At 50.8% G+C, this 23,901-nt stretch overlaps 1 protein-coding gene across 1 annotated transcript in view; it reads right to left on the reverse strand.

Moving 5' to 3' along the window:
- Positions 1–23,901, reverse strand: part of DNAAF9 (dynein axonemal assembly factor 9) — an 84,927-nt gene that overhangs the window by 10,604 nt on the left and 50,422 nt on the right. Inside the window, exons 20-34 of the mRNA XM_077301224.1 lie at positions 21,435–21,522; positions 19,087–19,190; positions 17,181–17,327; positions 13,968–14,056; positions 12,839–12,937; positions 12,488–12,608; positions 12,041–12,129; positions 10,863–11,021; positions 7,832–7,957; positions 6,187–6,224; positions 5,001–5,136; positions 4,326–4,412; positions 3,343–3,449; positions 2,179–2,253; positions 1,392–1,597 (exon numbers count right to left, since the gene is read on the reverse strand). Of these exons, the coding sequence (XP_077157339.1) occupies positions 1,392–1,597; positions 2,179–2,253; positions 3,343–3,449; positions 4,326–4,412; positions 5,001–5,136; positions 6,187–6,224; positions 7,832–7,957; positions 10,863–11,021; positions 12,041–12,129; positions 12,488–12,608; positions 12,839–12,937; positions 13,968–14,056; positions 17,181–17,327; positions 19,087–19,190; positions 21,435–21,522 (1,671 nt within the window). The remainder of the gene's footprint in view (positions 1–1,391; positions 1,598–2,178; positions 2,254–3,342; positions 3,450–4,325; positions 4,413–5,000; positions 5,137–6,186; positions 6,225–7,831; positions 7,958–10,862; positions 11,022–12,040; positions 12,130–12,487; positions 12,609–12,838; positions 12,938–13,967; positions 14,057–17,180; positions 17,328–19,086; positions 19,191–21,434; positions 21,523–23,901) is intronic.

Below are 23,901 nucleotides of genomic sequence, written 5' to 3' on the forward strand. Positions count from 1 at the left end.
AAGCAAAACAGGAGCCCAGTGGCACCTTTAAGACAAACAACATTTCCCTCAACGTGAACGTTCGTGACTCAGAGGCCGGCTTCACTGAATGCGTTTGGACTAAAAGCGGCAAACGGGAAGAGTCCCCCCAGTTTTGTGTCCTTTGCAGTTCTCAGTAACGCTTCATATGCACAAGGACCTTTACTGCAGCAGCCTTTCTACCACTGGCTCCGCCTCCTGCAACAGCCATTTTATGGCAGTGCCCACCATGCCGTGCTCCCCCCACACACAAAGAAACCCAGGCCGTGTAACTTTGCAATCTTCATTTCTGTACAGTAGAGACTTGAAGTTCCCCGCACCTGAGATTTAGAGGACAGAAGATCAGCCGTGGCTCTCCGCACAGAAACGGGGGCAGATGGTTATCGACACAAAATAAATCTCAAGACGATCCCGAACAGTCTGGGACTTATGGAAAAGTGCCCAGTCCTAGACGACAACACCATAAATCACAGCTTTGGCTTCGCGGCTCCTCCCTGCTGTACGGACCTTCGGAATCAGCCAGGCCCCCTCACTCGCGAGGCCCAACGAGAACCTTCCCCAACCAAAGCGCGCGTCAAGGCTTTGGCAATAACTTAATCTATTTGACTTTTTGTCCATCACTGAGAACGCAGCAAGGAAAAACTGCAGCTCTCCTGGGAGACCTGACCCTGTTGGGTGTGCCTCAAGTTCCCCCCCCCCCCCCCCGCACCAACACACACATGGAAAGATCCGGAATGATTTATTTTGGGGCTCCCCAACCTTTTTTAGCCTCCAGGAATGTGTGGCATTCTGACATAGTGTGGTGGGCATAATAACAAAATGGCTTCCACAGGAGGAGGAGCCATGCTCAAAATGGCCGCAGCAGCTTCCCTTTAGTCACACAGTGAAGATGTTGGTGCTGTGGGGGCAGCTGCTGTCAGAACAACTGCACAGGGAATCAATTCTCAAGCGGTCAATCAGAAGCCGGGTTGGCCCAAAGCCTCACCTGTCCTCAATCACTTTCTTAAAAAAAAAAACCAAAACAGTAGGCACCAGAAAATGAGCTGGCATGCACCATGTTGGGAAACCCTGATTTACTTTAATATACACAGCTGAAAATTCCTCTAATGCCTTGTCAACATTTCTGGAGGCCTGTCAGATTTCCATCCATCAATCAATCCTTATTCTTATGACCCACTTCCTGCATGCTCAAGGTCACCACCTGGTGGTCAACTAGTGTCCTGCAGGAAGCCAACAGCATCAAGCCATGATGGCTACCAAAAACCCAGTCGGGAAAGCCCTCTACAGAGCTGGTTTCAGTTTAAGTGATACCGCAAGACGGACAAATTCACACTGCACCCAGGATTCTGGGAGTTTTGTCTGAGAGGACACACCTGCTTTGCCGTCTCCCTCAGCCAGTCTTTGACGTCGTCTTCCTTCAGAGAACAGCCCACAAAGACCAGGAAGCACTCTTGCGGTCCGCCGTGGTCTCGGCTCTCGTTTCTCGAATCAGGAGGTGGGGTCGGCCCCTCCTGAACGGGCACCAGGCTTAATGAGTTGGAGGATGTGTTGTGGCAGACTTCAATCACCCGATCCATATCTGACAGGGGGGGGGGGGGAGATTGAAAACCAATGATGCCTTTTAAAAACGAGGGATGCTCACATTGAATCCTAATGAAATTCCAATTGCTGGTTGGACAGGGGCTCACAGAATTAAGAGGCAGGCTCTGAAAGTTGCCTTGAACGACTACTAAAGTTGAGCACGAGGGACGTATGCACGTGACAGCCAAGGGGGTTGATGCTAGTTGGACACTCTTAATTGAGTGTCTGAGTACGAAGTGGGAGACTTGAGTTCAAATCCCAATTTTGCCAGGGAAGCTTGCTGGGTCACCTTAGGCCACCCATGCCACTCAACCTACCTGTGACTTCAGATTTGTTTGGAGGGTAAAATGAAGGAGCAGAAAACAATGAAAGCTGATCTTGGTCCCCCCACAGTGGGGAGAAAGGGGGGAATAAATTTCTTTGGACAGCAGTGAGAGGTTGCGGGATATGATCAGATAAGAGAGAGGCTCTGAGCAGCCCAAAGGGGAGAGGAGAGGGAAGGGAGGGGAGAGGGGACGGGACGGGAGGGGAGAGGGAAAGGGAGAAGAGACGGGAGGAGAGGGGAGACATGAAAATTACCTGAAAACTTCACTTTGCCCAAAATATGGTAGATGTTTCCAGAGAAAGGACTTGGCTTAATGGAGGACTTCAAGGCTGTTAAGAAATTAAAAACACACGTAACACAACCACATCACACCTCTTTCCCCCTTAGTTGGATAAGAGCAAGAAAACCAAAGACAATTTGCAATACCATAATTCATTCCCACAATGAACTCAGCAAGCGATATAAAAACATTATGCTGGAGAGGAAAGTCATGCAGACGTCAGAGTTATGTAAAGAATAATTCTCGATTGAACGCTAAATGAATGCTAAATAGGCCTAAGGGAAACAAGAACACAAAGAGCATTGTTAAAACCTCCATTCCTAACAATCAGAAAGTCAAGTCCCACACAGTCGAGGGCATTAATCAAGAGGAAGACATCTCTGTGATGCAGGGGGGCATCTATTGCTTATCAGCTACTCAGAGACAGATTTCTGAGTAGAAGGCATTCAGGAGAAGGGCCGTAATCTAGGGTGGTGTGTCCAAGTCCCACTGAGCTAAATATTTTGTCTTCCACGGTGGCTTTTGCAAAGATCCCATCCCTCTTGACCAAGCCCCACAAATCTTCCTTACCTACCTTCCTCCCAATCCACCACATCAACTTCTTGTAAAAAAGAGAAGAGTATGTTGACTAATGCAGTGGTCCCCAACCATTTTATCACCAGGGACCAGTCAACACTTGATAATTTTACTGAGGCCTGGGGGGGGGGTAGTCTTTTGCCAAGGGACGTCACTACCACCGCCTGAGCACTGCTCCACTTGCTTTCCCACTGACGCCCCTGACTTCCCGCCACCTGATGGGGGCACTGCTAGCAGCAGCTGCGCAGTGCCACACCAAGGGGGAGCCCCAGCCAGTGGCAGAGTGGCAGGGCAGCCCCCGAGGAGGAGGACGAGGAGGAGCCGTGGCCCGGTACCGACTGATCTACGGACCGGTACCGGTCCCCGGACCGGGGGTTGGGTACCACTGGACTAATGGATTTGTTTTGTGCACACAAGGGGAATGCTCCTTGGGAAAACCTGTGGCAAAGACGAGCAGCGGCCCCACCTTTGTGAAACACTGCGGGGTAAATGGGGGGAATGAGGATTGACTGCCGGTTACAAAGGTGTGTTGTGAACCATTGCACAGAGAATGCCTTTTTACCTTTGCATTTGGCCACAAACCGTGTCTTCTCCAGCGGGCGGTTAAACCACACGCAGATCTGGACCATGAGGGGAAAGGCCGAACCGGACCGAAATTTGCCGTCGTACCTTAAAGTGGGGAAAAAAAATCAAAATTAAACAAGGCGTGAGCGTTTGTTACTTCTCCAAACGTGGCCCGAGTCCAAAATGTTCACAGTCCATCCTCTGAGCCTTTGGATAAGATTGACTTTTCTGTATAAAGCATCTGTGGGCTCCTTTCACAGCTAAACTGTGAGGCAGGTGGGGCTGAGCGAGCTCAAAGAGAACTGGGACTAGCCCAAGGTCACCCAGCAGGCTGCAGGGCAAGGCGGAGTGGGGAATTGAACCTGGATCTCCAGATCATAACACCGCACTGGCTCTTTGTTTTCTGGAATGCTTGTGCTTTCCAGAAATGCCTTAAAGCAGGAGTAGTCTACCTGTGGTCCTCCAGATGTTCATGGACTACAATTCCCATGAGCCCCTGCCAGCGTTTGCTGGCAGGGGGCTCATGGGAATTGTAGTCCATGAACATCTGGAGGACCACAGGTTGATTACCCCTGCCTTAGAGAGCAAGACCTTTTTCAGGGCATAAACTCAGATTGGCATTAGCTCTCCAGGGTCTCAGTCCGAGGTCTTTCACATCACCTGCCACTCGGTCCGTTCAACAGAGGCACTGGGGATAGAACCCAAGCAGAAGCTCTTCCACTGAACCAAGGCCTCCCTGTTAACTAGGCCTCTCCCATTTTGGGGCTGGAACTAACTTGAAAAATGGGGGCGGCAGGAAAGCAAAACATTAACCGGACCGAGACGCTGAAAGGGGCTGATCGCGGAATTTCACTGACAAGGTGATTTAGGCAGAGAGACGGAACCGACGGGGGCAAAATTGTAACGGTGCTTTTCCAACGCCCGTGCCAACAGAATTGGCAATATTTTGCAAAAAGAGGAAAGGAAAAGGAAGCCGCTTACCAGCCGGGATACGTTAAGTAGCGAGTGGTCAGCATTGGTGTGCTTGAAAAACTGCTTTCAGACAGGATGAGTTCGATATCTTCATTCCTAGTCAGAGAGAAAGGAAGGCGGCATTACGAGGACCTATGAGGAGGGGCGGTGGCCTATGCTGAGCCTTTTCTTTTCCGAATGCCTCGCCTCCCCTTAGAGACTGAGGCATTTTTCAGAGTTTGAGCTTCCCAGAAAACAAAGTTGAGCTTAGATGAAGAACTGTGTTTTATACCCTGCTTTTCATTGGCTAAAGGAGTCTCAAAGCGGCTTACAATCAATCACCTTCCTTTTCCTCTCCCCACAACAGACACTCTTGTGAGGGAGATGGGGCTGAGAGAGAGCTCTGACAGGACTGCTCTGTGAGAGCAGCACGATCAGGACTGTGACAAGCCCAAGGTTGCCCAGCGGGCTGCAGGTGGAGGAAGAGCAGAAAACCAAACCCAGCTTGCCAGATTGTTCTTCAAGTACCTTCTGTGCAGTCCCATATGGGGACTGTACACAAGATGGATGATGAACCCAAGTTCCCGTCACCTCTCGAAAGCTCGTACCCCCAAAATCTTGAGTCTCTCTCCAGCGCTTGCAGACTCAATCTAGCTCTTCCACCACAGACTGACACAGCCACCCCATGGAAACGGTCAACGTTACCTCGTCACCACCCCCTTTTCCGCCAGGATGAAGGCGACAGCGGGGTTCGCGGCCCGGATCAGGTGCTGGAGCTGGACCAGGAGCGGGTGCCTCTGCTCGGCCGTCTGGCTCGTGAAGACCACGTTGCTCACCAAACCTGCGGGAAGACAAGAGCTGCAATTCCCCCCCTTAACCCTGAGCCATGTCCAGGCACTCTTCCTCAGGGGAGTGCATGATTCTTCGGGACTGCTTCTGCCCCACGCTCGTTTTTACTTTGCAAAGGTAACAACTCTTGCAACAGTATGGTGGCTGGGGGAAAATAACCTGCACTGCCTTGGTAAGTGCAACCACAAAAATTGAATTTTGCGATTACAGCCATTTTCTCAATGAGCACGAAGGCCGTGTATTCTCCTAAATACAGAACTGCTGAAGGGATCCCCCGCCTTCAGAGGCAGTAAAACTCTCAGGCCCAGTGCCAGCAGGCAACGTACAGAATGTAAGAGATGCCCTTTTGGATCAGTCCCACGGCCCATCCAGGCCAACACTGTGTCCCGCAGTGGCTAAATGCCAGGTGGCATCAGGAGGCCAGAACTCCAGAAGCTCTCCTGCTGTGCCTCCCGCCAAGCGCCAAGAAGGCAGAGCACCACTGCCCCAGACCCATCTGCTCCACATGCTCATCCAATCCCCTCTTGGCTTCTATGTACCCTCGTAGACTTCCGGGGGAAGTGGTTGGCCCCTGAGTGAGACAGGAGGCTGGACTGGATGGACGCCCACTGGTCTGATTCAGCAGAGGTCTTCTTCTGTTCCTCTCAGGGGAAGGCCTCGGCCTCTATGCCCTGTTGCTGGTCCTGCAGAGGGACTGGTTGGCCCCTGGGTGAGATGGGATGCTGGACTAGATGGACTATTGGTCTAATCTAGTAGGGCTCTTTATAGGTTCTTAGGAAGTCCTCGGCCTCTCTGCCCTGTGGCTGGCCCTGCAGAGGAACTGGCTGGCCCCTGGGTGAGACAGGAGGCTGGACTGGAGGGACCCTCCCTGGCCTGACCCAGCAGGGCTCTTCTAATGTCCCTTCCTGGGCTGAGCTACCTGGCCGGAGCCGTTGAGTTCTTCCCAGAATAGAGTGACACAAGACCACGGCAGTGACCTCCCTCATGTCACTTCAAGGGCTCAAACAACTTTGTTCTTGCGTTCTTTTAAAAGAGGCTTTACCTTGCGAACACTGGTCCAGGAACTTGGGGAACAGGAACCTGGAAGGAGAGGGAGAAAGAAAAGGACACAAAAGCAAATACAGTTTTTCAAAGCCTGCCAAGCCTTAAGAGGTGCTGAGACACGTAAGTGGGAAAAGCTCTGCGAAGCACCACGGTTGGGAAGGCTGCCTGCTCCTCTGGAGGTCGGGCCAGGTGCATGCAGCCATCCAAGGGGCTTTTGAGCCTTAGCAGCAGCGATGAAGATCACAGAACCATAGAGCTGGAAGGGGCCAAAGAGGCCATCTAGTCCCACCCCCTGCTCAATGCACGATCAGCCTAAAGCAGGAGTGGTCAAACTGTGGTGAACGCTGGCAGGGGCTCATGGGAATTGTAGTCCATGGACATCTGGAGGGCCATATTTTGACCTAAAGCACCCAGGATAAATCCAGCTGCTGCTTAAAACCTGCCAGGTTACTGCAAGAGGTGTTCAGTGGGGGTCTGCCATCCCCCACCTCTGTGTAGAAACCCTGGGCTGCCCAACCAGGGATGACTCTGCTTGACCTCTGAGAGCCGACGTGTTGGAGCTAGCCTGGGGCATCCAGGCCAGGGCAAAACCGTACTATGAAGGTCCCATGGAAAGTGGATTCTCGTGCATGAAGGCAAGCCCCCGACAGCTCACTGTTCACCCTGCCGCCTGGAGGGACCCTGTAGGCAGCGTCAATGTACAGGAACCCCCCCAACACTTCTTTTTGCCAAAGTCAGCAGTTTGGAAGGAGCAAACCTCAGCCCCTTCACAAAGCCCTGGTGCTGCTCTGTTTGAGGTTTCGTGTCAACCTTCACTGACAGAAGGAGCCGTGGCTAAGCAGTAGAGCCTCCGCTTGGTGTTCAGAAGGTCCCAGGTTCAATCCCCAGCATCTCCAGCTAAAAGGACCGAGCAGGAAGTGATGGGAAAGACCTCCATCTGAGAACAGCTGCCAGCCCAAGGAGACAGTCCTGACCTTGAGAGACCAAGGCCCTGGTCCAGAATAAGGCAGCTTCATGAGTTCAGAAGATAGCACAGGCATTCTGCAAAATTTGAAACCTGCCTGTCAAGATGTTTACCATCTTGAATCTGAAGGGTTTTCACTTGGAAGGTGACCCAAGATCTTCCCAGTTCCTCCCAGAGAACTTCCCCTTGCTTGTCTGATAAATATTTGACCACACGAAGCTGCCTGATACAGAATCATCCCCATCGCCTCCTGCCTGGTCCTTTTAATGGGAGATGCTGGGGATTGAACTTGGGGCCTCCTGCATGTGAAGCAGAGGCTCTTCCTCTAAGTCAAAGCTTTTCCAGCGTCTCAGGCAGTGGTCTTCCACATCACCTGCTGCCTGGTCTTTTAGCTGGAGATGCTGCTGGGGGCTGAACCTTGGGACCTTCTGCAGGTCAAGCAGAGGCTCTTCCGCTGAGCCGCAGCCCCTCCTCTTTCCTGTTCCGATCAAGCCAGTATCGCTTTTCAGGACTGCCATCATGCTCCCTGCAACTTGTGCTACTTGCAAGCTTGTGCAGTGTTGCTGGAGCCCGAGAAACCCACCAACCCGGAGAACGGCAACAGAGTCAGGCTCCCAATACTCCACCGGAAAAGCCGGCCGCAGAGCGCTGCAGCGAGGAACTGACTCGGAGGGCGTACCTGTGCTCCATGTAGCAACTCAAGGGTTCCACGCAAGTGGAGATGGCGCCAATGACGATGGAGGCCTTGACGTCCGCGTCAGGGTGTGTCTGCAGGGCCTGCACAACGTCAATCACATCCGTGTATCTGCAGAGGGTACAAAGGTGACGACCTGTGAAGTGACGGGGCCAGAGGGGAACGGCGGCAGTGCCAGCGGATCGGGGGATGCGATAAGGTGCCGTTCCAGGAAGTGTGGCCTGATTCTCTTTTGGCATCACGGCGGAGACTGGTGCACAGTTTTTGGATGAGGGGAGAAGGAGGAGAAAGAGTAAAAGGAAGGAGGAAGAGGAGGAGTGAAAGGAGAAGAAATAAAAGGAGGAGAAGAAGGGGAAAGAGAAGCAGAATGTTTTTTCTCAAAATGCCATCTAGGAGAAGCTGATTTTTCAATCCTATAAAACTCTTTTTCTATATGACTCAGAAAACTCCCAATTACAAAATTCAAAATTACCAATTTCAACATTGTAGTAGGGGAAAGAGGAGTAAAGAGAGGAGAAGGAATAAAAAAAGAAGGAAAAGGAAAGGGGAAAAAAGGAGTAAAAAGAGAAGGAAAAGAAGGGTTGGGTTTTATACCCCGCTTTACACTGAGGCTTCCAGTGGCCTTTCCCTTTAAGACCAACTGGAGCTTCGTTCCCGTGTGCAGACACCCTTCCTCACACAATGGAGCAGGCGAGACAACATTGCTTCAACCTACTTGGGCGAACGCTTGCAGGTGGATCTTTGCCACTTCCCATGGCAAAATCCACAGCCGCAAAGTGCACAGAGAGCGAATCGAAAGGGAAAGGAAGGGACGGAGTTTTGTTCACCAGAGGCTACGACCTTGCTGTTCAAAGGACAAAAGGTTAGGTGCAGGGTGTCATTTTAATCACCAGATGTCAAAAGGGATGTTTTCAGCCTCGAGAGATCCCCCCACCCGTCAAAGGACTTCTTTTGTCTTTAACAAGTGTGACCCAGGACTCACACCCTCGGCATTTTAAGAGGCAATGCATCTTGGGATTGCTGCAATGCCCAAATTTGATCCATGATGCCACTGGAGAAAACAGCAATTCCCCTGAGAAAAGGTTTTATAGTGCGCCAGACAAGGGGCAGGGCTCATCCAAGCCTCTTCCATGATGTGTTACCCTTCAAATAAAAGGCAGCGGATGTGGACTACGAGAGAAAAGTGTGCTCTTAGGCACGGAAGGCACAGCCAGAGAACATTTTACTGGGCATCTTGGGACCACTTGAAACGCACTTCTCTTTACTGCCTCCCATATTAAAAGCCGGAGATTCATTTTACTGGACACAGATCTTACATCCCTGCATCTTAAAGCTTCCCCAGAAATAAAAAGGGCTCTCTCTACAAACATCTGTTCCGTTTGTACGGGTCTGTTTCACGGTGTATACGTTCTGGCAGAGGAAAGAGAAAGCATCTAACCATTTTAAAGGCCGTGCCCCCTTAGAACGAGGGTCCTGGCTGAGCTGTTTTGTTTTGGTAATTCCTCTCCAGATTTCCTGTACAAAAACACGCAAAGAGGGATGACAGACTAGCTGGCATTTTCAAATGAATAACCCCCACCCCCTGCACACGCCTTTAATGTAGTGCATATAAATTTGGATTTGGAGTCAAAACCATCATGCAGAAGTGAGAAGGCGTGGAAAGAACTACACAACAGGGAGGGGGAGGAGGAAGAAGAAGAGTTGGTTTTTCTACCCCCCCTTTTCACTACCTAAGTGAGTCTCAAAGTGGCTTACAATTGGCCTTCCCTTCCTGCCCCACTCACATCAGAATTCTGGGTCAGATCTAACTTTTAGTTGGTCAAAATTCTTCAAATTCAAGATGTCTCGCCAAGTTTCATGCCACATAGTTCAAAAAGGTCCAATTATCGAACGATAAGGATTTGTGAGCTTAAAATTAAATTACTGGTTTCTGTGCTGTTTCTATAGATCTGTGTTGTAAATTTTATTCTGATTCTGATCACGTTTTATCTATAACTATTGACTGATGTCACCCTTTTGTGTGTTGACCTTCTGTTAAAATATTTCCTCTTTCAGCTGCTCGGATTCTCTAAGCATCAAGGTGGAAACAAAGAACCGTCCCCAGATACCGTGGACTGGATAAATCGATGGAATAGGAGACAGCTGACATATTTGGCAGGCAACAAATCAACATTGGGATTCAGAAGAGAATGGGAGTCCAATACTAGACTATACTGAACAGAATCATAGAATCACAGAGTTGGAAGGGGCCATACAGGCCATCTAGTCCAACCCCCTGCTCAACGCAGGATCAGCCCAGAGCATCCTAAAGCATCCAAGAAAAGTGTGCATCCAACCTTTGCTTGAAGACTGCCAGTGAGGGGGAGCTCACCACCTCCTTAGGCAGCCTAGAAGAAACTAAGCGATCTCTAAACTGTTGATGTTAACTAAAAATGCTGCAACAAATGCAGTTTGGGGTCTGTAACATTAAGGAGATGTAAAAGAACAAGATACGTGTTGCTATATAGAAGATATCTATATTTTTTACTGTTAACATGGACAGACAAAACAAACACAGAAGTTTATTTCAGAGGTAATATTACTGGACAAATGTAATAATAAAAGCTGGTCGTTTATACCCCAATGTTCACTACTTGAAGCAGTCCCACAGTGGCTTACAAACCCCTTTCCCTTCCTCTCCCTACAACAGACTCTCTGTGAGATATGTGGGGCTGAGAGAGCTCTAAGAGAACTGCTCTGCAAGAACAGCTCGAAAGAACTGTGACTAGCCCACAGTCACCCAGCTGGCTGCAGGTGGATGAGCCCAGTTTAACCAGATTAGAAGAGCTGGTATTTATACCTCACTTTTCACTACCCAAAGGGGTCCCCGAAGTAGCTTACAGACCCCTTTCCCTTCCTCTCCCCACAATAGACACGCTGTGAAGTAAGTCGGGCCAAGAGAGTTCTAAGAGAACTGATATTAATGGCGGGTAGCTGACAGCAAGGACCCGTGCAAAACCAGAAGCAGCATCCTTACCCTTGCAGAACCACCAGCAACCTGAGTTTCTTCCGGTTGTAAGCTGAGAGGCGAGCACTCCGGTTGTGCTGCGATTCCAGAACGCTCGTCAGGTACTTCTGGAAGTGGGCTGCGCTGAAACACTCAGGGCTATCCATGGTTTGACGATAAACCAGCCACCTAATATATGATGCGAACAGAGGTGAGTCTAGCTGATTCGGCTTCTCTTTAGATCATTACAGCTCACTGCATTTTCTCTCCAAATCATGAACATCCAAGAAAAAAAAGACCTTAGGAACAGACCTTCAGTTTCACTACATGCTGAACTCAAAGCATTGATACGCTGGCATTTCCAGGGAGGCTGCCTCGAGAACTGGCCTCAAGGCAACAGCTTGGAAAGGCAGCACATTTCTTTAAAAGCCAGAGGTCGACTGGAGGACTGCTGGCACCAGTAGGAAGCCAGCCTGGGCCCCAGTGATGCTGCCAGAATGGCCAGGATTAAGAATATAAGGAGGACGCTGCTGGATCTGACCAGTGAGGGCCCACCTAGTTCTGCATAGTGTGGCCAGCTAGTTCCTCTGAAGTGCCAACATCAGGGCAGAGAGGCCAAGGCCTTCTGCTGATAAGAACCTCAGATGTGCCCTGCTGGGTCAGGCCAGGGAGGGTCCACCTAATCCAGCCTCCCGTCTCACCCAGTGGCCAACCAGTTCCTCTGGAGGGCCAACAGCAGGGCAGAGAGGTTAAGGCCAGACCAGTGGCTGGGTCAGACCAGTGAGGGCCCATCTAGTCCTACATTGTATCTCACTCAGGGGCCAGCAAGTTCCTCTGGAGGGCCAACAACCAGCCTTAGTGTTGATGGCCGCTTATGCAGGTTTACTCGTTGTTTCCCTGGGCTCTGCTGGCAGCTGTATCCAAGCAAAATGGCCAAGGCCCCCTCAGTCAAAACCAAACTAGTAGAAGCACCGGGGAAGCAGTGAGCAATCCCATGACTATCACTACCAATGGGACCTGAGCCTAGATGCCCGTTAGGTCAGCTCACTTCCAAGATAACTTAATTGGCCCCTTCTGCCTCTACCGGAGACAAGTGGTGCTGCTGTGAGCTTCGCTCTGGCTTTCTCAGGATACCAAGGGGCCACTGGCAGACAAACCCTCAGCCCCCGCCCCCCGACAGAACAAGACAGACTTAAAGCCCTACCCACCTTCCATACTCTTTGTTAAAAGTGACCAGGAAAGCACAAAGGTCACTCGAGCGGCATCCGGGAAGCCCCGTCAAGACGGTGATCACCACCTTCCAAGAGAAGGAACAGTCTGGGTCAGGGCCTGGGATCGTCTACAAGCAATCAGGCAGCAGCCCAAAGGAGCAAGCCTGCGATCACACAGGAAGCTGCCGGATGCTGAAGCAGACCTTGGGGCCTCAAGGTCAGCACTGCTTACTTCAGCCTTCCTCGAACTTTTTATTCTTAAGAAACTCCCCAAAACAGGGACCCTCCCGTTCTTACCCCTCCAGGCCCATCAGTGGCCATTCTGGGAGGGGTTGGTGGGTCAAAGTCTGAAGAATATTTCAGGGGATTCTCAGCGGTAAAAAAGTTGAGAAAGGCTGCCGCAAGGGGAGCTCTACAAATTCGGCTGAGCCTTTGCGAATTTACCTTGCTGTTCTCCACCTGGTGTCCAGGGACGGCTTCCGGCTGCTGCTGCAGCAACAGAGGCAGGTGGGATCTTGTCACGGGTTCGCGGCTGGCGCTGCTCACTGTGAAGTGGAGCAGAAACCTTTGGGGAGGAAGAACAAGACTTGGCACAGGAACTGGCTGTTGCGTTGAGCGCTTGTTTGGGTGCAAGCTTGCCTCACAGTTCTCCTGCAAGTGGAAGTGCAGGACAAAGATGTGGGCACCACATCAAATGTGTTGGACAGCCATCTACATGTGAAAATTCTTGTTGGGATATGTAAGAACTGCAGTGTGCAAAACCCACTTCTCCGGCTGCCTTTCCAAAGGCCTTACCTGTCCAGGTCCGGGAGGCTTGCGGATACGCGGAGGTGGCTTTGCCTTTCCCCAGCCGGACAGGACGACAGACTGAAGAGCTTCTGAATGTGAGAATGCCTGAAACAAGGAAACACACGCCCGTGAGCCTTCCGATCCAGGAACCTGCGACCGCTCGGTCTGAATCAGCACCTGTTACTGGAGACGACACAATTATCACTCCTCACTCGTCAAACGTGCACCCAAAGTTCAGCCCCAAGCCACACTGTCAATTTGAAAAGCAGTCCCCCCCCCCTCCCCTGACAACTTCCTGAGACCAGGACTGCTTCCGAACAGGCAATATGTTCGTATTTCCAGTTTTAAAAGGCCGCCTTTTCCACTTGTTTCCGCAATAAAATTCGCCTGTCCAGGTGCAGCCCTGATTTGACCTGACTGACCACGCAATTCCCTGTTACAGAGATTTTATCAGTCAAGGCGGAGTCTAATACGGGGCTGCCCAATGCAGAAATGAGTGCATTCAAGTTTTTCCCCGCACCCACCACACTGAGTTGTTTGGGAACGTCCCTTTCCTCCTCCTTCCCCTTCCTCCCCGTTCCAAAATATCTACCTCTTTCTTTTTAAGCGGTGATCGCATTACAACACTGTTTCTAAGTTTAAAAAAAGCGGTCTTGCAGTTTTGCACAGCAGTTATAATCCAGGGTGGTTGGTTTTGTAAAAGATTACATTCAAGACACTTTGGGGGGGGGGGGGAAGTGGGAGGCACAAGAGTGCAGAATGGTGGGCTTAAGGGGCACAACGAAACCATTTTGCCAAAAACACATTTTTGGAAAAAGGGAAGGGAGCAAAGCATGATGGGAGGCTGCCCCCTCTCCCCACACACACACACATTATTTTTGTGGACGGGGCTAGGTTCAACTAGGCTAGACATCAGGAAAAAATTTTTCACAGTCAGAGTAGTTCAGCAGTGGAATAGGCTGCCTAAGGAGGTGGTGAGCTCCCCCTCACTGGCAGTCTTCAAGCAAAGGTTGGCTACACACATTTCTTGGATGCTTTAGGATGCTTAGGGCTGATCCTGCCCTGAGCAGGGGGTTGGACTAGATGGCCTGTATGACCCCTTCCAACTCTATGATTCTATGATTCTATAACTCACAATGGCTCGAGTTCTGCCGGGAGGCAGGCGTCTTGCGTCATTTTCAGAGAGGCTCCTGAGTTCCCCCGCGCTTGCCAGACGGAGAAAACCTACGGCGGGGAATGAAATGCAAATTACACCATTGAGCATTTGCACTTAATAACTTTAATGGGCTTCTGAGGCAGTGTTTGATCCGGAATGTGAGTCACCACGGCAGGATCCTCGGGGTGTGAGTTATTACAGATTTTAATTAAAAACTCTCTCTAAGAAAGGCCGTTCGGAACCCTGAAGGTGCCGGCTCCGGCAATCAATCCCGACACGAGAGGCGGGAGAGGAGAGAGACGGGACGCTTTGGAAGCCGTGGTTTATTTAATAACGACCCCCAAAAAATGACCCACTTTTCAATTCCGCGTTAACGGGATTAAGCTCCTCTTCCCCAGCATCAGCAGTGCTTGCATGGCTCCGCTTCAGAACACCGAGTCCTGGCAGGGTTTCTACTCGGGGAGCTGAGTCTCTTACTGAAGTGAGGGGTAGTCAACCTGTGGTCCTCCAGATGTCCATGGACTACAATTCCCATGAGCCCCTGCCAGCATTTGCTGGCAGGGGCTCATGGGAATTGCAGTCCATGGACATCTGGAGGACCACAGGTTGACTACCCCTGTCTTAAGTGGTGGCTCCATGTTGATTTCCCCATCCCACCAGTCGCCAACGGATAAACCCACACGCAAAGCTGCTTCACGATGAATCAAATCATGGATCCATCAAGGTCAGTGTTGACTGGCAGCAGGATTCCCAATCAGGCTTTCTCAGTCTAGGGCAGGGATTCCCAACTAAGGTTCTGGGGATCCCCAGGGTCCCGCAGCCTTTCCTGGAAGTTTGGAGGGCTGCTGACATCACTAGACGTCTCTAGAGCCTGCTTCCCTTGTTGCTCTACAGGCCTCGTCTCTTTCTCCTCCGTGGAAAATGGTAAATGATCGATTGACTGGTTGGCTCCAGCATCTCGCTTCCGGGCCCACTTCTCTGATGGGGCACGGCAACGCTTAGGAGGTTCCCTGAAGCCTGGGGAATATTTCAGGGGTTCCTTCATGGTCAATAAGGCTGAAAAAAGCTGGTTTAGGGTCTCAGGCCGAGGTCTTTCCCATCACCTGCTGCCTGGTCCTTTTCACTGGAGATGCCGGGGATTGAACCTGGGACCTTCTGCATGCCAAGCAGAGGATCTGCCACTGAGCCACAGCCCCTCCCCATAGCTCTCCAGGGTCTCAGGTTCAGGTCTTTAGCATCACCTACAGTTTGGTCCTTTTAACTGGAGATGCCGGGACTGAACTCAGGACGTCTGACAGAGCGGTTTCTCAGCGGAACAGGATTCCATGGGAGGTGGTGGGTTCTCCGTCTTTGGAGATTTTTAAACAGAGGCTGGAGAGCCATCTGACGGAGAGGCTGATTCTGTGAAGGCTCAAGGGGGTGGCAGGTGACAGTGGGTGAGCGATTGGGATGTGAGTGTTCTGCGCTGAGCAGGGGGTTGGACTACATGACCCAGGAGGTCCCTTCCAACTCTAGGATTCTATGATTCTAAATTCCGTCTAAACCTCCGGAAGAAATTCCTAACAGTCAGAGCAGTGGAACAGGCTTCCTCGGGAGGTAGTGGGTTCTCCATCTTTGGAGGTTTTTAAACAGAGGCTGGAGAGCCATCTGATGGAGAGGCTGATTCTGTGAAGGCTCAAGGGGGTGGCAGGTGACAGGGGATGAGCGAGAGGGTTGTGAGTGTCCTGCACAGTGCAGGGGGTTGGACTAGATAACCCAGGAGGTCCCTTCCAACTCTGTTATTCTAGGACTCTACCTTCTGCATGCCCAGTAGAAGTTTAACCACTGGGCCACAGTTCCTCCCCAGCCACGAGGAAAGGCAGGATGGAAATGTTTTAATACACAGAATATGTTAGGGATATAACAGCTACATTAATGGAATTTCTTCTATCCTCTGCAGGTCACGATAAAAGCAGATTTCTTCCTCCAGGGATGGAGGGCTTAAGTCAACAGTGCTGCTATTTTCCCCGGTGTTTTAAGAATTACTCCGTAATCCTGATGAAACAAAGGTCCAGCATGTGTGGACCAAGGAAAACAGAAAGCGGTTTGTTGTTTCACATGAAATTTTACAAGAAACCCGGGAGGAAAAATAATACCCATTTTGCTGGTCTGCTTGTCTCATTTAGACCACAGGCCTGAAGCCAATGCCTGAGTCATTCTGGGCCTGGGCTGCCTTTGGGCCTGGTGTTAAGCTATGTTTACAAGACGCGGCTTGTGAGACGTGGGGCCCCAGAGCCGGTTGGGAACCAGGACTCCTTAGGCATGCTCAGTGGGAACGAGGGGAGGGGAGGGGAGGAGGAGGTCACGTGAGCCTGGGTTTGTAAATGAGGCTGGTTTAATGAGAGGGATGAACGGGGCCTTAGAGGATAGGTCTACCAGTCCCCTGCTACAGGCATGAGAATTCCCCATCAACGGGTGGGAGGCTCCCTCACCCCCCTCCTCTCTCAGCGGGACGGCTAGGGGGGAATCCGGGATTTATCCAAAATTTATCTGTGCGACCAAAATCTCTCTAATGAGCCTCATGGGAGGGTGGTGTAGGAATATATAAGAAATAAATACATGCTTGCAAGGTTGAGTTACAGAGATTCTGGTCACACGGATACATTTTGGAGCCGTTTGAAGCTTTCCCCAGTGAAGAGCTTGGTTTTTGCATTTGCATACCACCGCTGATGACGAAGAACATTTCGAAACGGAGCATTTACGGGTGGATTGTCTGATAGTGTTCCAGTGGATGTGTTGGAACAGACATCATATTGATTCTTAAACAGATTCCACTGTCCTGAAATACACGTTTATGCAAAAAACGTGAAGCAAATATAGAGCCTGTAATATCGCATTAGGAGGTGTGTGCACAGTAGCTGCAGTTTGCTTCTGATTCCCCTCATGCCCTGACATTCTGTGCCAGGTGGCGTCACCCCCTGAGGCAGCACATTCATGGCTGAATTTCACGTCCAAAGGGTTAGGGTCCTCAGAGCTAGGGTATGGGGGACCAAGGTTCAGATCCTCCCTTCTGTTCACTGGGTGAACCCTGTGACAGTCCCACAATCGCAGCCTGCCTTGACCTACCTTGCAGGGCTGTTGTGAGGCCGCAACAGGGGAGAGTCGCTTGGGTCCACCACCTGGCTGAGGGAGGCGGGCTGCTGATGGCCTTACCTGCGAGTAGAAAGCTTTATAGAGTTTCGATTTGGGGAAAAGAGCGATGGCCAGGGAATTGCTTGGAGTGTGCAGTTGGATCGGCAGGTGAGGGAGGAGGGAGCCTTTGTAGCCGATGAGGAGGGCTGCGACCACACTGGTGGAGTCCTGGGGAGAGAGAAAGGACAGAGCCTTTAAGGTCCACGGCGGCAGCCACGGGAAGCGAACGGACGGGGGACAACAGCCTCCCGCCCCAAACATTCTCTTGCCTCGTCTAATCCTATAGGAGAGCTTTTGCAAACACTACACCAAGACGGCTCTCAGCAACAACTGGGCATAGAGGCCAAGGCCTTCTCCTGATAAGAATATCAGAAGAGCCCTGCAGGATCAGACTGCTGGTCCACCATGATGTATCACACAGGGGCCGACCAGTTCCTCTGGCGGGCCAACAACAGGGCAGACAGGTCAAGGCCTTTCCCTGAGAAGAACACCAGAAGAGCCCTGCTGGATCAGGCCAGAGAAGGTCCATCTAGTCCAGCCTCCTGCCTCACCCAGGGGCCAGCCAGTTCCTCTGGAGGACCAACAACAGGGCAGAGAGGTAAAGGACTTTCCCTGAGAATAACACAAGAGCCCTTCTGGATCTAACCAGTAAGGGTATTTCTATTCCAGCTTCCCGTTTCACACAGGGGCCAGCCAGTTCCTCTGGAGGACCAACAACAGGGCAGAGAGGCGGAGGTTTTCCCCAGATAGGATCATCAGAAGAGCCCTGCTGGATCAGATTAGTGGTCCAAATAGTCCAGCCTCCTGCCTCACACAGGGGCCAAGCAGTACCTCCAGAGGGCCAACCACAAGGCAGAGAGGCCGAGCTTTCCTCTGACGTTGCCTCCTGGCCCTGAGATTCAAAGGCTTAGTGCCTGTGAGCGTGGAGGTTCCCTTGAGCCACCATGGCTAGCAACCACCAAGGGACTTCTCCCCCTGGCAACGAGCCGAAATCTTGCACCCAATCTTGAGCTCGTGACAGGACAGGAACCCAAGAATCCTGCCCATTCCGCCATGCCCCATTTTTCTTGGATGGATAGCCACGGAAACAGTTATGGGGCTGGGAGAGATAAGCTGTTTACAGTTTACAGGCATGCTTATTCACTGAGGAGACGCCAGGACCCTTATCTCTTCCTGTATTACTGCTCGGCTACAGACGTCTCTTCCACCCTCTCCTACGCTCGGCCTATTTTTAGCGCCCCCTGCACCTTGGCAAGCTGGCAAAACAATTTTGAAACATCCTCTTTCAAGGTTTTTCGCATTGTGCTGGAATCCTCCTTGGGGCCCCATAAATAGCCGGGGGTTTACGGAAGGCGGCTATCTTCAGCCGTACAATAGAAGAAAGGTCACGGCCCTGGGTCCATAAAGCTTGTTGAGTAGGCAGCAAAAGAGAGGTTCTTTTGCCCGTGGCTCTGAGAAGTTCAACGGAAACAAGCCCTTGCATTGTGCATTGCTTTTGACCAGGGGTAGTCAAACTGCGGCCCTCCAGATGTCCATGGACTACAATTCCCATGAGCCCCTGCCAGCATTTGCTGGCAGGGGCCCATGGGAATTGTAGTCCATGGACATCTGGAGGGCCGCAGTTTGACTGCCCCTGCTTTTGACCATCAAATGGCTCCATCAAATGTGTCTGAAGATACAGAGAAAGAGAGAAATCCACCCCCTCCCAAGTGGGACAAATAACAACCACACATTCTAGGAGAGACCATCAAGGGCCATCCAGTCCAGCCCCCCAGATTCTCGGGAACTTCAAAACCACATCCTCCCGACAGGGGCTCATCCGATCTCTGCAATATTCGTCTGAGGCTGAAGGAAAAAGACGATCACCCTGTGCTATTGCTGGGCAATTCTGACAAGCATCGAAAAAGGCAACTGAAGGAGTACTTACTCCGTCGTAGAACCGGAGGGAGGTCATGTGGATCTTGGAAATGGTGATGCTCCCATAGTGAGGGTGGCAGAACAGGAGACCGTCGGAGAAGAAGTAGAGCTTGCCTGAAACGCAAAGGAAGAGGAGATGCCAGATGTCGGGTGATGTATTTGACAGGGACGTTAACTGACTGCGCTTGGAAGCCCCACAGCACACCCCCAGCTGGACAACATCATACATTTATTTTTATTTTTTTATTTTTTTATACCACTGTTCTTCCAGTGGTCTCGTGGCGGTTCACAATTTAAAACGATAAAATACAATAAAACCCCATAAAACACCCCTTAGAACCATAAAGAACCATAAGAACATGGAACTATAAATAAGAACATTTCCAATCCCCTCCCTCCCTCCTTTTCCTTCCACTGGAAGAGAGTCAGATCTAATAGGAATCAAAGGGGGGGGGGGATTCTCTGATGGAAACACCGGGACTCCACCCTGGCCTCAACCATATGCCTGGCGGAAGAGCACCATCTTGCAGGCCCTGCAGAAAGCTGACAACTCATGCAACAATGATTACACAAAGTGCCCATTTCAGAGGGTAGCCATGCTGGACTGCAGGACGGCTGGATTTGGGACCGATAGCATTTCAGAGACCAACCTCAATTGACCCTTGGGAACGCCGATTCTCAAAAGCCCATACCCCCCCCCCAATTAAGATTTTACAGGCCAGCACCCTTGGCACCTCTCAAAAAGAGCAGCCAGGGAACTCCCCACCAAGCCCAGGTTCCTGGCAGTCGCGGGGACCCATAAATATAAAAATCGAGTCCTGGCAGGGGGAGCAAAGCCAATGGGAAATGCTGCTTCTTCCAGGGCTGCAGGTGGATTCTGTTCTTGGAAAGAGTCTTGTAAAAATCTGTATTATTCACAGCTATGGGGCCACCTGTCACAACCCTGTTCTTGCCATACTGTTTCCATGACTTATACTGCATGTTTGATGACCAAGTTGCATTTATCCTGGGCATTTTTGATGTGGAAACACATCTACTGGCGCGCCCCCTGTAACAGAAATGACTACGGCCGTGACGTCTGTTTGTCTCGCTCCAGGGAGCACGTCTGTAGATGGCCAGCATATTTAAATTACAGGTGAAGGATAATTAATTCAGATCAGAAAGAATGCTATGTGAGTAGTTTTGCTGGAAGACATATTTCTATTTGGGAATTTGTACCAGCACTTTTTTGTTTGCTTCTAATAATTGAGGAGGGCTTATAAGGGGATTTGGAAGTCATTAATTTTGTTATTAAAGTACAGGATGCTTTTTAAACAATGTAACATAATTAATGTTATTACTGTTGTAATTAATGTATTAGGTAATAAAGTTTGGTGGTGATGATGATGATAATAATAATGAGATTTCTTCAACCAAGAGCCTGTTTATTGGGGAATTTGGTGGGAGCGTGACACCATCACACATTTTGTTTTGTAGTGGAACAAAGATCTCACACATAAACACAGTTACAAGAAGAGTTCAGCAGACACGGAACTCCTGAAACTGGGCCACCTTGAGGCCTCAGAGGAATCGTGGGGTAAAATAGTCTAAAAACAAATTTTAAAAACTCCCTGCAATTACTCCATGTGCTGACTAACACTGCAGGACTTATCTCAAAGATGGCTTTTGGAACAATTTTGGCCAAAGCCACCCAAGTGCATGTTTTGTTTGGGGGGGGGGAGCGTGGAAAGAACTCCCGCTGAAATGAAAATGCCATCTGCCAGAAGGCTTATAACTCTGAATTTGCTATCTGAAACTCTTCCCATATGCCAGGGATTTAAATGCAATACTTGAAATGAATATTGCAGGACAGAAGCCCTGTCAAATCTGGCCGGGTGATACTCAGAAGAGGACAAAATTCCACCCACAGAGCCGACATGGGGCGGCAGACAGACCCACACAGGAGACTCAAATTACAGTGACTTGGCTGGGTGGCAATTCTAGAGGCACCAGGGAAACGTGATAATCTTTGGCCATGCCAAAGGCTGGATGGGCACCGGTCCCATCACAAGGCGCTTTAGGCCAGGAGGCAACTTGCGAGACACCCAAGGGCAGCGCTGGGACTGCTCCCAAGGAACATGCACAAGCACGCATGAAGCACCACTGCTTTCCGCGGAGTCAGATCTGGGGTCCATCAGGGTCCCTGCTGTCTCTTCAGACTTGCAGCGGCTCTCCAGGGACTTTCACAATGCCTCCTGCCTATAGCTTTTAACAGGAGATGACAGGGGTTGAAGCTGGGATCCTTCTGCATGCCAAGCAGTGACTCTACCATTTAGCCACTAAATAATACGGGGCTTTCCTGCGGGACAGGTCACTCACCTTCCTCCGGCCTGCACAGCGAATTGCTGGAAGCGATGTAAGCCCCATCACCTCCCGTCAGGAAAGTGCCCAGGAACGATTCTTCTTCCTGGGGAGGGACAGAATTTCACACAACTGAAATGTGGCAACACAGCTCCTGAACTGGCCACAAGGATAAGCTGACTACCAGCCCATGGACTGACAAGGCGACCTTGGGAAGAGGGGTGACATTCACCTCACAGGCACCGAAACCCACCGACCAAGCCCTGACAGCAGGCGGAGTGGTGCTTTAGGAAACTTTTCAATGTTCTGCTTCTGTCCTTTTAGGAGGGAGGGAGGGAGGGAGAGAGAGAGACAGAGAGACAGAGACAGAGACAGAGACAGAGACAGAGAGACAGAGAGAAAGAAAGAAAGAAAGAAAGAAAGAAAGAAAGAAAGAAAGAAAGAAAGAAAGAAAGAAAGAAAGAAAGAAAGAAAGAAAGAAAAAGAAAGAAAAAAAGAAAGAAAGAAAGGAGAAAGAAAAGTACAGGGAGAAGGAAGGAAGGAAGGAAGGAAGGAAGGAAGGAAGGAAGGAAGGAAGGAAGGAAGGAAGGAAGGAAGGAAGGAAGGAAGGAAGGAAGGAAGGAAGGAAGGAAGAATAGGACTCAGGGTTAAGGAAGGAAGGAAGGAAGGAAGGAAGGAAGGAAGGAAGGAAGGAAGGAAGGAAGGAAGGAAGGAAGGAAGGAAGGTTGGTCTCCCATGCAAATTATACCAGGCTTCCTCTCAAGCATTCAAGCGAGGCAGGGAAAAGCCACCTTTCCTCCGGAGAGGCTGTGGGACACTGAGAACATTCAGACCAACTGGAAGCAGGCACTGCATGTAAAGGAGATTTGACCGATAAAGCAGCTTATCCCATTGATGACTTGTGTGTGGGGGGGTAAATTAATGGGTTTGTTTGCTTAAACTCCAGTTGAGACCCGGGCAGTCTGAATGTGAAATCCTTGAAGCGATGTCCAAATTCCACACAAGACGTATTAAATGGAGGATAAAGATGCCAAACGGGCTCTCAGGGATCAACTGGGAGATCCACAAGGGACACCCATTATCAGATAAATCGGTATCCAAAGTCATCTCAGGGCCAGGGAGGGAGCGGAGGAGTCAGAAGGAAAACTCCAAGAGCTTTTCGATGCCAGACAGAGCTGCCGACTCAGGGCTAGGAATGCCAGGAATGGGGAAATTGCTGGGGGACATTAAGAAGGCCAATCAGTTTGCATTCCTCACGGTGCGTCTGCGGAACATAGGAAACAGTCCCGTCCTGAATCAGAAGATCGGTCTGCCACGTTCAGCTCCATTTCCACAAGGGCAGGACTCAAGCTTAGCTTTCCACACCTGCCCACTGCAGCCACAAGACAGTCTCTTTATGCACCCGGAATCGTGTCTCAGCCGCAGACAGGATGTTTGCGCTGTTATGCGCAATCCACCTCAACCTGTTCACGCACAAATCACGTGTGAAGGTGCCTCATAGGGAACTGAACTCTGGATCTATTGAGGTCCGTGCCTGTTTCCTCAGGGCTGCCAGGGGTTCCCCGGGATTTCAAAATAGAGGTCTGCCACATCATGGATCCTTAAGCCATGTTAGTCCTGTCTGTAGCAGAAAAAAACAAGGAGAAGCCAAAAGACCCACAACATCTATGGCAGGGGAAGAGCGTTGGTGAGTCACAGCTCACTTCTTCAGATACGGCGAGAACAGGAGTCCCTCTGTCCTTATACCACAAGGCTGATGGATTCCCACTCTGTATGGCTAAATGCGGTGCCTTCCAGGGAGGCAGATCAAGACAGCAGCCGTGTTAGTTTGCCCGTAGCCACAGAAAAGGCCCAAGGGTCCAGCAGGGCTTTAAGAATCTTTAACGTGCTTCTGGACTGCTGATCCTTCTGGCTGAAGATGCCAGGGATTGAACTAGGGACCTTCTGTGTGCCAAGCAGACGCTCTTCCCCTTTTGGAGACACAACCCCGAAGTCACAGTGAGGTCGTGAAGCTGCTTTACACTGGTTCAGAACCTTGGCCCATCCAAGTCAAGATGGCCCGCTTTCCGGTGCCTGGGGCAGAGGTCTTTCCCATCACCTCCCACCCAACCCCTTTTAACTGGAGGTGCCTGGGATTGAACCGGGGACCTTCCGTGCACCAAGGGGATTCTCCACCACTGAGCTACAGCCCACTCCAATTGCAGGGCTCCTTCCAGCCCTATGACTCTAACTACCCTCTGAGCCTCCTGGGATCCTGGAGTGCGCCTCTCACAATAAGGAAGGCTTCAACACCGCCAAAAGCAAGCCCCGACTCAGCAAAAGCCAGCTTCCTGCGCCCTGGGGGGGGTTACTGGAAGAGGCCCCTGGACACCTCAGCCTTCCCAGCCATCCAGAAATGGGTTTGCATTTCAAAAACAGCTTGTGATGCAGCATAAAGAGCCCTTGGACAAGGACAGGCCACATGTTCCTGGATTAATGTTCATAA

The sequence above is a fragment of the Paroedura picta genome, chromosome 10 (genome assembly GCF_049243985.1).
Source record: "Paroedura picta isolate Pp20150507F chromosome 10, Ppicta_v3.0, whole genome shotgun sequence".
NCBI classification, from domain to species: domain Eukaryota; kingdom Metazoa; phylum Chordata; class Lepidosauria; order Squamata; family Gekkonidae; genus Paroedura; species Paroedura picta.